This window comes from Heptranchias perlo, chromosome 38, assembly GCF_035084215.1.
Source record: "Heptranchias perlo isolate sHepPer1 chromosome 38, sHepPer1.hap1, whole genome shotgun sequence".
Taxonomy (NCBI): domain Eukaryota; kingdom Metazoa; phylum Chordata; class Chondrichthyes; order Hexanchiformes; family Hexanchidae; genus Heptranchias; species Heptranchias perlo.
The window spans coordinates 11,784,780-11,801,232 of record NC_090362.1 but is presented as its reverse complement, the minus strand read 5'-3'; the positions used below and the strand labels follow the sequence as shown (position 1 = coordinate 11,801,232).

Genomic DNA, 16,453 nt, shown 5'->3' with positions numbered 1-16,453 from the left:
CAATCCCACCTAAACTCACCATATCCCTCAACCCCACCCACTCACCATATCCCTCAACCCCACCTAAACTCACCATATCCCTCAATCCCACCTACTCACCATATCCCTCAATCCCACCTACTCACCATATCCCTCAATCCCACCTACTCACCATATCCCTCAATCCCACCTACTCACCATATCTCTCAATCCCACCTAAACTCACGATATCCCTCAATCCCACCTACTCACCATATCCCTCAATCCCATCTACTCACCATATCCCTTAACCCCACCTAAACTCACCATATCCCTCAACCCCACCTAAACTCACCCTATCCCTCAACCCCACCCACTCACCATATCCCTCAATCCCACCTACTCACCATATCTCTCAATCCCACCTACTCACCATATCCCTCAATCCCATCTACTCACCATATCCCTCAACCCCACCTAAACTCACCATATCCCTCAATCCCACCTACTCACCATATCCCTCAATCGCACCTACTCACCATATCCCTCAATCCCATCTACTCACCATATCCCTCAACCCCACCTAAACTCACCATATCCCTCAATCCCATCTACTCACCATATCCCTCAATCCCACCTACTCACCATATCCCTCAATCCCACCTACTCACCATATCCCTCAATCCCACCTACTCACCATATCCCTCAACCCCACTTAAACTCACCATATCTCTCAACCCCACCTAAACTCACCATATCCCTCAACCCCACCCACTCACCATATCCCTCAACCCCACCTAAACTCACCATATCCCTCAATCCCACCTACTCACCATATCCCTCAATCCCACCTACTCACCATATCCCTCAATCCCACCTACTCACAATATCCCTCAACCCCACCTACTCACCATATCTCTCAATCCCACCTAAACTCACCATATCCCTCAATCCCACCTACTCACCATATCCCTCAATCCCACCCACTCACCATATCCCTCAATCCCATCTACTCACAATATCCCTCAACCCCACCTAAACTCACCATATCCCTCAATCCCATCTACTCACCATATCCCTCAATCCCACCTACTCACCATATCCCTCAACTCCACCCACTCACCATATCCCTCAATCCCACCTAAACTCACCATATCCCTCAACCCCACCTAAACTCACCATATCCCTCAATCCCATCTACTCACCATATCCCTCAACTCCACCCACTCACCATATCCCTCAATCCCATCTACTCACCATATCCCTCAACCCCACCTAAACTCACCATATCCCTCAATCCCATCTACTCACCATATCCCTCAATCCCACCCACTCACCATATCCCTCAACTCCACCCACTCACCATATCCCTCAATCCCACCTACTCACCATATCCCTCAATCCCATCTACTCACCATATCCCTCAATCCCATCTACTCACCATATCCCTCAACTCCACCCACTCACCATATCCCTCAATCCCATCTACTCACCATATCCCTCAACCCCACCTAAACTCACCATATCCCTCAATCCCATCTACTCACCGTATCCCTCAATCCCACCCACTCACCATATCCCTCAACCCCACCTAAACTCACCATATCCCTCAATCCCACCTAAACTCACCATATCCCTCAATCCCATCTACTCACCATATCCCTCAACCCCACCCACTCACCATATCCCTCAACCCCACCTAAACTCATCATATCCCTCAATCCCACCTACTCACCATATCCCTCAACTCCACCCACTCACCATATCCCTCAATCCCACCTAAACTCACCATATCCCTCAACCCCACCTAAACTCACCATATCCCTCAATCCCATCTACTCACCATATCCCTCAATCCCACCTACTCACCATATCCCTCAACTCCACCCACTCACCATATCCCTCAATCCCATCTACTCACCATATCCCTCAATCCCACCCACTCACCATATCCCTCAATCCCACCTACTCACCATATCCCTCAACTCCACCCACTCACCATATCCCTCAACCCCACCTAAACTCACCATATCCCTCAATCCCACCCACTCACCATATCCCTCAATCCCACCCACACACACAGGCGTATTTCCACACGTTGCCATATGATCTCTTCCTGGCTTCCCAGGGCGCCTGCGACAGAAGCCACAGTGAGTGCAGCTCTCCCTGACGTCGGCCGTGAGATCGATCTCACAATGAGAAAAGGCAGAATTCGAATGGTGAAACAGATCGGAAAAGACGAGAAGGAAGATGAGAGTGTGAAGTGTTAACCGGTTGTTGCATGGATTGGAGCAGGTTTATTGCAAGGTGCAAATTACACATTCATCAACCTCCTGATATGACGAGGAGGGTGGGTGGGAATTGTTAAGAGTTCAGTGTCACCAGCGAATGAGGAGGCTGCGGACTGGTGTGAGGGGGTGGACAGTTGTTCTCTGTTCCTTGTCATCTTCATTTCCCTGATCGATATCCCCTCACTGACGCCCCAAAGGCTGCAGGTATCAAATTACTCGCAGATTTTTCACAATTACTTATCGACTTTTCACCCAGCTGTGCTCAGAATGTAATTGCATCAAGGCATCCTTTGTCTTTGCTGGTGTCACCGGGCTGCCTGCAACTCTTTACATTTTCTGTTACTTTCGATCTTCTCTCCTCTTGCTGAGGTGCGGGAGGACTGCCAGCAACCCCCCTCCCTTCCCGGAACCAGATCCCAGTCGTTCTCTGATCCCTGCCCACTTATTCTTGCTACCAGCAGCGCACTCTGGTATCTCCCATTCTCCACGTGTGAGCTGCAACAGCGAGCGTCAGCAAGCTGTTCAACCCTAAGGGTGAATCGCAGCCTGATCCCCTGACATCCACCCACGCACACTTTCCAACAGGGAGCTACTGAATCGCGAATAGTGACAGCTGCCCCTGGTGGACTTTTTCCACATCCTAGGCCCAGCAGAGCTGAGTCCAGTTGTCCCACCTCTACACCTGCCCTGGGTGCGGCACAGAGAGGAAACCGAGGATCTTCCAGATCTGTGTGGCCCAAGGCTGACTGTGAAGGCCTCTGTTTGCAGAGTCTGCCCACAATCAGTGCCTAGAAAGAAAGCTTTCGGAGCTTAGCTCCTTCGTCAGGTGAGTTCACTCACCTGACGAAGGAGCTAAGCTCCGAAAGCTTGTGATTTCAAATAAAGCTGTTGGACTATAACCTGGTGTTGTGCGACTCCTTACATTTGTCCACCCCAGTCCATCACCGGCATCTCCACATCATAGAAAGAAAGGCTCATAGGTTACCAGTATGGACTTGGGCATACGTGGAGCCATGCTCCAGCAAGAGGCAACACCTTCAACAAAGGAGGAGAGAAAATTGGAGATGGGACAAAAAAAGAAAGTGACTATAAAGTTTGAGGATCTGGTTAGAACTGGCACAAGATTATTGATTTCTTGCCCTTCTGTTTCCTGAACAAGAAGCCCAAGGGCCCAAGCTCGCCTCTGTGCACTACACAGCTCTCTAAAGGGACATTCCAAGGTAATGCTCATATCAAAGAGCTTACAGAGAGGGGTCTGCTGCTACTCATTAAGAGGCAGCCTATTCATCCCAGCTCCTCTGGGACATTGTCTAGATATCTGGTATTTGTGGAGCAGGCCTTTCTCAGTCAGAACTATTGATGTTGAAGCCAGGATGTTAATGAATAAGAAACTAAAACTCTCAACTCAGCACCACACTTTGCTGATCTCCCTCCATCGGCATTCACTCTAAGCAGATGTAATTCTAATCGTTTATCGATCCACGAGAAGGTTGGGGATCAGTTATTGATCAGTTTTTCACTACTTTAATTCTGGCAAATTCAAAGCTTATTTTGACTGAGAGCCCTTTTTGTAATTAGTTCTTTGGCAAGAGAAATTTAATGACAAAACGATTAGTCCAAGTTTAGATGGAAGTTTGGTGAGAAAGTTATAGAGTTAATGAAAGCTACTTAAAAACATGACATCATTGTGAATGATTCTATTAACTCTTCCAAAAAGGAGCATGGATAATATTAGTTGGGAATGGGATGGGAGGTTACAGGGATAGGTAGACTGAGATGATCACATGGAACACAGAATTCCTTTGCCATAGAGAGGGGATCAGTATTATCTGTGAAGAGCAAGAGGCCAGGTTGAAACACTGGAGATATGAGGATGGATGAATTTTCTGGAGTTTTGCTCAATTGGAAATTAGGGAGTATTTATACAGAGCGTTCCATCAGGAGATTAAATGGGTGGGTAGAGTCCATGATAGGGGAGAGTGTACATGGGCTGTGGGAGGAGATTAAATGGGTGGGTAGAGTCCAAGATAGGGGAAAGTGTACATGGGCTGTGGGAGGAGCAGGTTTTTGTTTCTGTCCAGTACCTGCTCGGTTCAGTTACTCAGGTAGTGCCATCCCTTGGTATCTCACCCACTTGGTCATTCCTTGCGTGTGAGCCCAGGCAGTAACAGAAAGCTGTCCCTGGAACCCACAGGCCAGCTGGTAATACCCTCCCCAGTCAGTGACACCAATGTGTATTTTCTAATTGGGGTCACTGGCAGCATTATGGAGTCCATCTTAACACCCAAATTACACTGAGACCAGGGGATGGCACCCGGATCGCCCAGACTGTGGGGCTCCATGTTATTGAGAGACTGAGAAACCGTGTGGAATCTGTGGAAGGAGTGGAGATTGATGGGCTGGTTGTTTTTCCTTGTTCCATGTTTCTCTGTCTCTGTCTGCAGGCTGTGTTATGTGGGCGAGATTGTAGATTGTGTAATGGTTTATTTTGCAGCATATTAACCAGTCAGGTGAAGTGACGGTGTTTAATGAGAGCAAGCATTGGCACACACTGCTTTACAACCAAATACTCCAAGGATATACAATCCCAGGAAACATTTTTATAGCTGACAAGTGACAGAATTTCTGTGCGTACTTTAAGAGCTGCATCGAGCACAGGATTAAACTCGATGGCCCAGCATGGGGGCTCAGTCTGGGGTTACTCAGTGTCCATTTGCAGAGGATTCAGTAATTGACAGCGGCTTGTCCGATTCGCTAAAAGAGCCCAAACCCTGCATTGTTGCTGAATTAGCATGCGGTGGGAGTCCTGGCAGACTCTGGTTGAAGATCACAGGCTGTGACTCAGTGATGGTGAAAGGAGTACAGCGAGACCTTAGCATCGCAAGGAATGCTGTGCATCTTTGAGGGGGTTGTACTGTAGGGTTTAGCTAGATTGTTGCTGGGTCAAAATCCTGGAACTCCCTACCTAACAGCACTGTGGGAGAATCTTCACCACACGAACTGCAGCAGTTCAAGAAGGCGGCTCACCACCACCTTCTCAAGGACAATTAGGGATGGGCAATAAATGCCGGCCTCGCCAGAGACGCCCACATCCCATGAGTGAATAAAAAAAATCGCTGTGAGCACAGATCTTAAAACAGCCTCCTCCTCAACTCATAAAATAGACTGAGTGCAAGTAAGTGTGTGTGTGTGTGTGTGTGTGTGCACACAGGTACGTGTTTGTGTATGTGTATATGTGAGTGCAGGAACAGCTGTATCTGTGCATATGTATGTACATATGAACATCTGTGTATATGCAAATGCACTGTGTGTATACTTGTGCGTGAGCAAGGTAGCGTTGTGTGTGGATATCTGTACTCGTTAGTATCCATGCGTTGTGTATATCTGAGTTGTCACATTGGACAGATTCTCGGTCATGAGCTGTAAACCTCACACCAAGATTACAAGCGCAGTTAAAACACGACCAGCTGCAAATGTCACAAGGAACATTCATTCACACCTCTCTGTCCCTTCCTCACCCTCCCTTCCCTGTCTATCCCATGTTCTCCCTCCCTCTATCTCCAGAGCTGTCACCAATGGACAAATTGTAGGTGAGAGATTTTCACTCACAGTTCACCTGAGGCGATGCCTTGCACGAGGAACAGAAAGTTGGTGCTAACCTGGCAAAACCGGGCATGTGGGCCAAAGGGAATGACCTCCCCCTCCGTTTCTGACTCCACAGCCTGCCTAGCTGTGTGATTTTTTTTTAAAAGCCTCCCCTTGCTTTCTCTCACCAGAGAATCCGATGGAGATGGGCATCTCCCAGCATGCAGAGCAGGGGTGAAAGTCCTCTATTACAACTGTAGGGTCAGGGAAGCTGCTGATTGACTGTGTGAGAGTTAGGGTTGCCAACTCTGGTTGGACGTATTCCTGGAGGTTTCATCATGTGACCTCCCGCCTCCAACCGCCCTGCCCCCACGCTCCCGCCATTGGTCGCCTAAAACGCCCATCCTTGAGGTGCCTCACCCTCCCCCACCAATTAGAAGACAAACAGAGTCTTCATTTCTTGATTGGATAATTCTCGACTGTCAGACAGTTTTATTTCAATCTCAAATATGTTTATAACTAATAAATAAAAGTGTTCAAAGAAAGTGAAAAGAAAACACTTTTTTAATGCCCCTATGATTTTTACATAAGAAATAGGAGCAGGAGTAGGCCATTCGGCCCCTCGAGCCTGCTCCGCCATTCAATAAGATCATGGCTGATCTGATCCTAACCTCAAATCTAAATTCATGTCCAATTTCCTGCCCGCTCCCCGTAACCCCTAATTCCCTTTACTTCTAGGAAACTGTCTATTTCTGTTTTAAATTTATTTTATGATGTAGCTTCCACAGCTTCCTGGGGCAGCAAATTCCACAGACCTACCACCCTCTGAGTGAAGAAGTTTCTCCTCATCTCAGTTTTGAAAGAGCAGCCCCTTATTCTAAGATTATGCCCCCTAGTTCTAGTTTCACCCATCCTTGGGAACATCCTTACCGCATCCACCCGATCAAGCCCCTTCACAATCTTATATGTTTCAATAAGATCGCCTCTCATTCTTCTGAACTCCAATGAGTAGAGTCCCAATCTACTCAACCTCTCCTCATATGTCCGCCCCCTCATCCCCGGGATTAACCGAGTGAACCTTCTTTGTACTGCCTCGAGAGCAAGTATGTCTTTTCTTAAGTATGGACACCAAAACTGTATGCAGTATTCCAGGTGCGGTCTCACCAATACCTTATATAACTGCAGCAATACCTCCCTGTTTTTATATTCTATCCCCCTAGCAATAAAAGCCAACATTCCGTTGGCCTTCTCGATCACCTGCTGCACCTGCAGACTAACTTTTTGATTTTCTTGCACTAGGACCCCCAGATCTCCTGGGCATTGCTCCAAGTAGAGTCCTGGAGATTAATCTTCAATTCCTGGAGACTCCAGGACAATCCTGGAGGGTTGGCAACCCCCAGTGGGAGTGGGAATCCTATTGAATACTTGCATTTTTTTGTTCCATAAAAAATGTGAATTTCCAATATTTTAAATGCTTCAGTGCGGAGAGAGAGAACAACGTGGAACATTAGAGAGGGCATGCGGATTTTTACAGTGCGTGTGTGCTGTCAGCATACACTGTGCGAGATGCCTGGGTATGTCTTTGCTCAGATTATCAAGCACCTGCTTTGCATTGATGAGTGCTCTGGGCAGGTCTCTGAAGTTGGGAGAAGTATTTTGGTTCTGAGAGGTCACTGCCTGTGAGGTGGACCCTGATTGACGAAATGCTTTGTATATAGCAGCCAACATCTTGTAAAGTTTCCAGTTCTGCAGACACTGGTGTTCAGGGCTTCAGTCGTGGAATGAGTGTCACTGATAGAAAACCAATTAACACCAACAAACTAGTTCAGGCTCCATCAATTGATTTGCCTGTGGGTGTAAGCCATTAGTGTGTGTGTTCTGGGGAGAGGGGAGGGTAGGTGGTTTAACCCTTTCATTGCATGTCCTACACTGTACACAGTGACAAACACACAAATGTACGGTCTCACACATAATCACACACATGTACAATCACAGGCTCATACACAGTTACACACACACAGTCACACACGTGTACAATCACAGGCTCATACACAACAATGTGCATATACACAAACTAATTAAATTAGTTTATGTATATGTACATTGTATAGGTAACTAGGAATTAAATTAGTTTGTGTATATGTACATTGTCTGGGTAACTAGGAATTAAATTAGTTTGTGTATATGTACATTGTATGGGTAACTAGGAATTAAGTTAGTTTGTGTATATGTACATTATCTGGGTAACTAGGAATTAAATTAGTTTGTGTATATGTACATTGTATGGGTAACTAGGAATTAAGTTAGTTTGTGTATATGTACATTGTCTGGGTAACTAGGAATTAAGTTGGTTTGTGTTTATATACATCGTATAGGTAACTAGGAATTAAGTTAGTTTGTTTATATGTACATTGTATTGGTAACTAGGGATTAAGTTAGTTTGTGTATATGTACATTGTATAGGTAACTAGGAATTAAATTAGTTTGTGTATATGTACATTGTCTGGGTAACTAGGAATTAAATTAGTTTGTGTATATGTACATTGTCTGGGTAACTAGGAATTAAGTTGGTTTGTGTTTATATACATTGTATAGGTAACTAGGAATTAAGTTAGTTTGTGTATATGTACATTGTATTGGTAACTAGGGATTAAGTTAGTTTGTGTATATGTACATTGTATAGGTAACTAGGAATTAAGTTAGTTTGTGTATATGTACATTGTATAGGTAACTAGGAATTAAGTTAGTTTGTGTATATGTACATTGTATAGGTAACTAGGAATTAAGTTAGTTTGTTTATATGTACATTGTATAGGTAACTAGGAATTAAGTTAGTTTGTGTATATGTACATTGTATAGGGAACTAGGAATTATGTTAGTTTGTGTATATGTACATTGTCTGAGTAACTAGGAATTATGTTAGTTTGTGTACATGTACATTGTCTGGGTAACTAGGAATTAAGTTAGTTTGTGTATATGTACATTGTATAGGTAACTAGGAATTAAGTTAGTTTGTGTATATGTACATTGTCTGGGTAACTAGGAATTAAGTTAGTTTGTGTATATGTACATTGTACAGGTAACTAGGAATTAAGTTAGTTTGTGTATATGTACATTGTATAGGTAACTAGGAATTAAGTTAGTTTGTGTATATGTACATTGTCTGGGTAACTAGGAATTAAGTTAGTTTGTGTATATGTACATTGTATAGGTAACTAGGAATTAAGTTAGTTTGTGTATATGTACATTGTCTGGGTAACTAGGAATTAAGTTAGTTTGTGTATATGTACATTGTACAGGTAACTAGGAATTAAGTTAGTTTGTGTATATGTACATTGTATAGGTAACTAGGAATTAAGTTAGTTTGTGTATATGTACATTGTCTGAGTAACTAGGAATTATGTTAGTTTGTGTACATGTACATTGTCTGGGTAACTAGGAATTAAGTTAGTTTGTGTATATGTACATTGCACATGTAGAGTCCTTTTGCTAACCGGCTGTGTCTTTTCTGTGCTGTTTCCAGGTAAGAGGTAGGATGGTGGCTGGAGAGGCGAGCATGTACAGCCCTGCCCTGGCCTGCTGGCAATCCATCCTGCTACTGATATTGGGGGTGGTTTTATCTGGACACGCCATGGGATGCCCAGCCCGCTGTGAGTGCTCAGCACAGGAGAGATCGGTGGTGTGCCATCGAAAGCGTTTCATCACCGTTCCTGAAGGGATTCCGACTGAAACCAGATTGTTGGACCTCAGTAAGAACCGCATAAAGATCATCAATCAGGATGAGTTTGCTGCTTATCCACTGCTGGAAGAGCTGGAGTTGAATGAAAATATCATTTCCACTGTAGAGCCAGGGGCTTTCAGCAATCTGTTTAACCTGAGGTCATTGGGCCTGAGGAGCAACAGACTCAAACTCATCCCTCTTGGGGTGTTCACTGGACTCAACAACCTGACCCAGCTGGACATCAGTGAGAACAAGATTGTCATCTTGCTGGACTACATGTTTCAGGACTTGTACAACCTCAAGTCCCTGGAGGTGGGAGACAATGACCTTGTTTACATCTCCCACCGAGCGTTCAGTGGTCTCCACAGTCTGGAGCAGCTGACCTTAGAAAAATGCAACCTGACCACCATACCCACCGAGGCTCTGTCCCACTTGCACGGTCTAATCGTGTTGAGACTCCGGTTCTTGAACATCAACGTGATACAGAACTATTCCTTCAAACGCTTGTATCGTCTCAAGGTCTTGGAGGTTTCCCATTGGCCATTTTTGGACACTATGGCTCCCAACTGCCTCTATGGTTTGAACCTCACTTCACTCACCATTAGCAATTGCAATCTGACTTCCCTTCCTTACGTGGCAATCCGGCATTTGGTCTATCTGAAGTATCTCAATTTGTCTTTTAACCCCATTACAACCGTACAAGGACACATGATGCAGGAGCTGCTCCGGCTGCAGGAGATCCACTTGGCCGGGGGACAATTGAACACCCTTGAGCCGTACGCTTTCCGAGGGCTTAACCACCTGCGAGTCCTCAACGTGTCCAGCAACTACTTGACCACTTTGGAGGAGACTGTCTTCCATTCAGTTGGCAATCTAGAGACCCTTATAATGGACAACAACCCGCTGGCGTGTGACTGCAGACTCCTCTGGATCTTCAGACGCCGTTGGCGCCTTAACTTCAACAGGCAGCAGCCCGTTTGTGCCACCCCTGAGATAGTCCAGGGCAAGGAGTTCAAAGAATTCCCCGATGTCTTGCTGCCCAACTACTTCACATGCAGGAGGGCCAGGATCCGTGACAAGAAGCCCCAGAAGGTCTACGTAGATGAGGGCCACACCATCCATTTTGTCTGCAGGGCTGATGGCGACCCGCCTCCTGTCATCATGTGGGTGTCTCCGAGGAAACGCCAGATCTCCAGCAAGACCAACGGAAGGCTTACAGTGTTCCCAGATGGCACCTTGGAGGTGCGCTACGCTCAGTTACAGGATAATGGCAGCTACCAGTGCATTGCGATGAATGCTGGGGGTAACGACACCTCCAGTGCTAGCCTGCATGTCAGAGGTTACTCACCAGACTGGGATCACCAGCCAAACAAGACCTTTGCATTTATTACCAATCAGCCCAATGACAGCAACGCCAACAGCACACGTGCCTCTGTGCCTTTTCCATTTGATATCAAAACGCTAATCATAGCGACCACCATGGGTTTTATATCTTTCCTGGGAGTGGTCCTGTTTTGCCTGGTACTCCTTTTCCTCTGGAGCAGAGGCAAAGGGAACACAAAACACAACATCGAAATCGAGTACGTGCCTAGAAAGTCGGACGCGGGTGTAGGGGCCTCAGACGCCCCTCGCAAGTTCAACATGAAAATGATATAAGACTCCCGAGGGTGAGAGTTTATTGGGAAAAATCTCTGCCATGTCAAAAAAAAAAACTGACAGACTAACGGAAGCAACTTACTCTTTTTAAAAAAAAATCTCTGTAATGGGTTTGATGATCACTGATTTTTTGAGACTCCCCCCAAACCTGTTTGAAGACTACACTTCATTTAGTTAGTTGGAATGCAAAAAGAGAGATTGGATTGAGACATCATTTATGCCATTTTTCTATGTGAAGGTGATAACTGTTGTCCCGCTCAGAGAAAGTTAGTGAACACTTCATTCAGTTTTTTTCCCAATCAATGTACAAAGCTCCTCACTAAGGGAGTCCGGGCATCTCCAGGGCTCTCTCATACCATCAATATGATTGTAGTCTTAGTTACAGTCTAATTATAAAGCTCTCACTCATAACACTATCCCGGTTCGAAGGGACCTGGGTGTCAGCTCCCTGTTACATGCTATATGGTATGTGCCAGGCACCACCCAACTCTTGACAATACCCACAGGACTTGGTCGCCAAGCAGCACCCTATAATGAGGGTAGGGTGTACCTCGCCCGTGATCGAAACCACCCACCGATATTCCTGCATTCAGGGGAAAAGCATTCCTAACATGTGTAACGTGTTTTATTGTTGGAACCAATGACCTTAGGGGTCTCGAAAGGTCATAAGTTGAATAAGGCCCTTCATTTAAACACATCCTGAACAGCTATCAGGAGCCAACATGCAAATGACCGGGACAACCAGATATGCACAGAGGATATGAAGGGCACAAACTAATTGAGGTCATGAGTTAGATTTCCAAACGTTTATGCCTTTGGGTGATTTCAGAACCCATTCACCATGAAAGACACCGGCTGCATTTATGGTCCTAGGAAGTAGTGAATGAATTAGGTGTGTGTCAGAGTGCAAACAGTAATCCTCAATCTGTGCTGAGTTTTTTTGATTTCTCCTAAGGCAGGATTTGAGTTGCGACAATCGGTCTCAGTATCCCCAGCTCTCAGAGTGGAGAATCAGCCCATTTAATCTCCTTGCACAGCTCATGTACTCTCCCAGGAATTACCCCCTAATGGAAGATTAACATGAGATTCATTGAGGAGCTGAGAATAGAACAGAAACTCTATCGGCCAGTGATGGGCTGGGGGAGTCTATGGGTCAGTGTCTGTCAGTGATGGGCTGGGGGAATCTATGGGTCAGTGTCGGTCAGTGATGGTCCATGGGAGTCTATGGGTCAGTGCCTGTCAGTGATGGTCCATGGGAGTCTATGGGTCAGTGCCTGTCAGGTGATGGCCTGGGGGAGTCTATGGGTCAGTGTCTGTCAGTGATGGGCTGGGGATATCAATGGGTCAGTGTCTGTCAGTGATGGGCTGGGGGAGTCTATGGGTCAGTGTCTGTCAGTGATGGGCTGGGGGAGTCTATGGGTCAGTGTCTGTCAGTGATGGTCCATGGGAGTCTATGGGTCAGTGTCTGTCAGTGATGGGCCGGGGGAGTCTATGGGTCAGTGTCTGTCAGTGATGGGCCGGGGGAGTCTATGGGTCAGTGTCTGTCAGTGATGGGCTGGGGATATCTATGGGTCAGTGTCTGTCAGTGATGGGCTGGGGGAGTCTATGGGTCAGTGCCTGTCAGTGATGGGCTGGGGGAGTCTATGGGTCAGTGTCTGTCAGTGATGGGCTGGGGATATCAATGGGTCAGTGCCTGTCAGTGATGGGCTGGGGATATCAATGGGTCAGTGCCTGTCAGTAATGGGCCGGGAGTATCAATGGGTCAGTACCTGTCGGTGTTGGGACAGCAGGGATTCTATGGGTCAGTACATCCCACAACTAATATACACACTACTCTACCATTAATGTCCGGAGGGAAAATTCTAATGAATACTCCCTGATCCCTAATGGTTATCGAGCAACACTCCAGAATATTCATCCGTCCTCTGATCTTGGCTAGTCACCCCTGACACACACACAATAGATAATCTTGCACCTTCTTACATGACACATGACCACAAGCTGAGGTATCTGACCTTTCTAACGCAAGGTTCTGGACAAGGCACCTTGTCCAACACCCATGCTACCTTGACCCAACTGAAGAGCAGAGAGCTCAACGTTATAACCATTCGGAACTGTTATATTTTCTGAACTAGATTTAGCAAAACAGTGCAGGTGCCCTGGTCTGCGATTGGACAGTAATTATCCATCCCCTCCCCCATATAACAACATCTCCCCATGACCAACAAGGCTTTATCTCCATAGCTCGTGTACAGACAAACCCTGTGGCTGGAGAGTCTCTTGTGATCCTGAGGAAAAGGCAATCTGAAATGTTCACTATCTTCTCTTGGGCTGTAAATATTTAATTGCAGCATTTTTATCAGAACATTCTGTACACAAAACTTGGGGTGGGGTTGGGGAATAAGGAACAAAAAGAGAACCCCTGGTGTATCTGATGAGGAAGTGACTCTGTCGCATTTGTGTAAGAAAAGTATAAATATATATATATATATATGGAATTTTCTTTCCTTCACTGAACTTCCATGATGTTTTTTATATATTAAACAAAAAAAACCTGAGAATTTTCTGGCGTTTTCTGTAACTTTTACCCATGATCTGGAAGTCACCAACTCACAGAAGCACCTCCACAAAAGCAAAACATTTTTCTACAATGTCTGGGAATGAGAGCATAATTGTCGTGTCAAAGGACTTTTAACTGAACCTCTTTGAGTTGTTTTTGTGCAATAAAATGAGACAATAATCAAGGTTATATAATAAAGATGATATGAAGGTTTTATATTCAACAACATCATCTCCTGGTCCCTCGTGTTCTATTGGGCAGTGCAAGCTAACCTTCTGACTCCAGGTCAGGGTGATGCAATGGAATGTAACATACTTTTCTAGATCGCTGTGATATTATGCAGTACGCCATTCTGTTAAGTCCTGTTCAAGGTCATCGTGACACCATGTTGTTTAACATACTGTTCTAGTTCAGTACAACACTGCTGTTCTAAATCAGAGTGGCACCATTCTATATAGTATACTGTTCTAGATCAGTGTGGCACCATACTCTGTTCTAGATCAGTGTGGCACCTTACTGTGTGGTATACTGTTCTAGATCAGTGTGGCACCTTACTGTGTATTATACTATTCTGGATCAGTGTGGCACCATACTGTCTGGTATACTGTTCTAGATCAGTGTGACACCATTCGGTGTGATATATTGTTCTAGATCAGTGTGGCGCTGTATTGTACAGTATACTGTTCTAGATCAGTGTGCTAGCATGCACTGTAACAAATTCTTCTGCGTTACTGCAATACCTTTTAAGCATGTTGTTCTCAATCAGTGCGGCATAGTCTGCAGTTCTAGATCAGTGTGATTCAATGCAACCTTGCACACCATTCCAGATCAATGTCATTCATTATAATATGATGTATTAACGAGATCTAAGTGTTACTGTGCAGCATGTCGTATTAGATCCAATTTTCCACCGATGGTGAAATTGTTCTCCAGTAACATGAAGAGAATTGCCCATTTGGTTCCAGATCAAATGTGGTCCTAATAAGTTCCAATTAGATCAATGGGCACTATGAATAAGCACATGTATTGTCGGTCACATACTGTTCTGAATCAATGTGTTGGAGGGGACACTGCACAGGGCACTGCTGCACAGCAACTCAATCTTCTCAAACTCTGTTGCAGGTTTGAATGAGACTCTGGAAACCCTGACAACATCCCTGGGAGCCCAGTGAGCATCTTATGCCCATTCCAAAATCAGGCAGGTCAGGAACTGACCACACTTGAAAAATGCCCTGCCCCTGAGTGAGAATGTGAAGTGGACCTGAGTTTCTGTTTAAATGCAGTGACGGGGCGCTCTCCTCTCATTCTAAAAGAGAGCAGGGGAGTGAGACTAATTGGACAGCTCTTTCAAAGAGCCAGCACAGGCACGAGGGGCCGAATGGCCTCCTTCTGTGCCGTAAGATTCTATAAGTCATTCGGGCTAGGCTCATGCCCATTTGTTTGGCCCCTAGGATCTGCTGGGAGCATCCACCCAAATATGGGCAGACATTTTTAAATGAGGCGAAGCGACAGTGACAACATACGTCACACAATTTGTCATTATCGCCTGGGCAACGCTGGACTCAAAGAACGGGTCCATTCAACTACGTCCAGCATCACTGGGGGATGGAGAACATCTGCCAGAATATAGAGACCCAAAGCAGGAAGGCCAATCAAATCAGGCACAATGGAGTGGGATTCTGCCCCTCATCGGACCCAGGGATTTTATCTTTGCTTCCAGGTGGTCCGTCCAGTCAAAGGTCACTCTGCCACACGCTCTAAGGTGGACTGCAGAGGAGCATAGCCACCCTTCAATAACCGGCACCTGCTGTGAGCGGGCTGCCTCCACCCCAGTGCCCACCTCCGGCACAGTCCCCAGTGCCCACCTCCCTGGTACAGGCCCCCAGTGCCCACCTCTCTGGTACAGTTCCCTAGTGCCCACCTCTCTAGTACAGTTCCCCAGTGCCCACCTCTGGTACAGTTCCCCAGTGCCCGTCTCTCTGGCACAGTCCCCCAGTGCCCACCTCACTGGCACATGCCCCTGGTGCCCACCTCTCTGGTACAGTCCCCCAGTGCCCACCTCTCTGGTACAGTCCCCCAGTGCCCACTTCTCTGGTACAGTCCCCCAGTGCCCACCTCTCTGGTACAGTCCCCCAGCGCTCACCTCTCTGGCACAGTCCCCTAGTGCCCACCTCTCTGGCACAGTCCCCTAGTGCCCACCTCTCTGGTACAGTCCCCCAGTGCTCACCTCTCTAGTACAGTCCCCCAGTGCCCACCTCTCTGGTACAGTCCGTCTGGTGCCCACCTCTCTGGCACAGTCCCCCAGTGCCCACCTCTCTAGTACAGTATCCCAGTGCCCACCTCTCTGGCACAGTCCCCCAGTGCCCACCTCTCTAGTGCAGTATCCCAGTGCCCACCTCTCTGGTACAGTCCCCCAGTGCTCATCTCTCTGGCACAGTCCCCCAGTGCTCATCTCTCTGGCACAGTCCGCCTGGTGCCCACCTCTCTGGCACAGTCCCCCAGCGCTCACCTCTCTAGTACAGTCCCCCAGTGCCCACCTCTCTGGTACAGTCCATCTGGTGCCCACCTCTCTGGCACAGTCCCCCAGTGCCCACCTCTCTAGTACAGTATCCCAGTGCCCACCTCTCTGGCACAGTCCCCCAGTGCCCACCTCTCTAGTACAGTATCCCAGTGCCCACCTCT

General features: G+C 46.6%; 1 protein-coding gene across 1 annotated transcript; it reads left to right on the top strand.

The window, feature by feature from the left end:
* The first annotated feature begins 9,369 nt into the window (after nucleotides 1-9,369).
* lingo1a (leucine rich repeat and Ig domain containing 1a) lies at nucleotides 9,370-13,964 on the top strand. The gene has a single exon (XM_067973270.1). It carries the CDS (start codon nucleotides 9,370-9,372, stop codon nucleotides 11,209-11,211), a length of 1,842 nt encoding a protein of 613 aa, XP_067829371.1. The 3' UTR covers nucleotides 11,212-13,964.
* The last annotated feature ends 2,489 nt before the right edge of the window (nucleotides 13,965-16,453 follow it).

Coding starts and splice junctions, on each gene's coding strand:
- lingo1a (XM_067973270.1), top strand. CDS start 9,370: ATGGTGGCTGGAGAGGCGAGCATGTACAGCCCTGCCCTGGCCTGCTGG.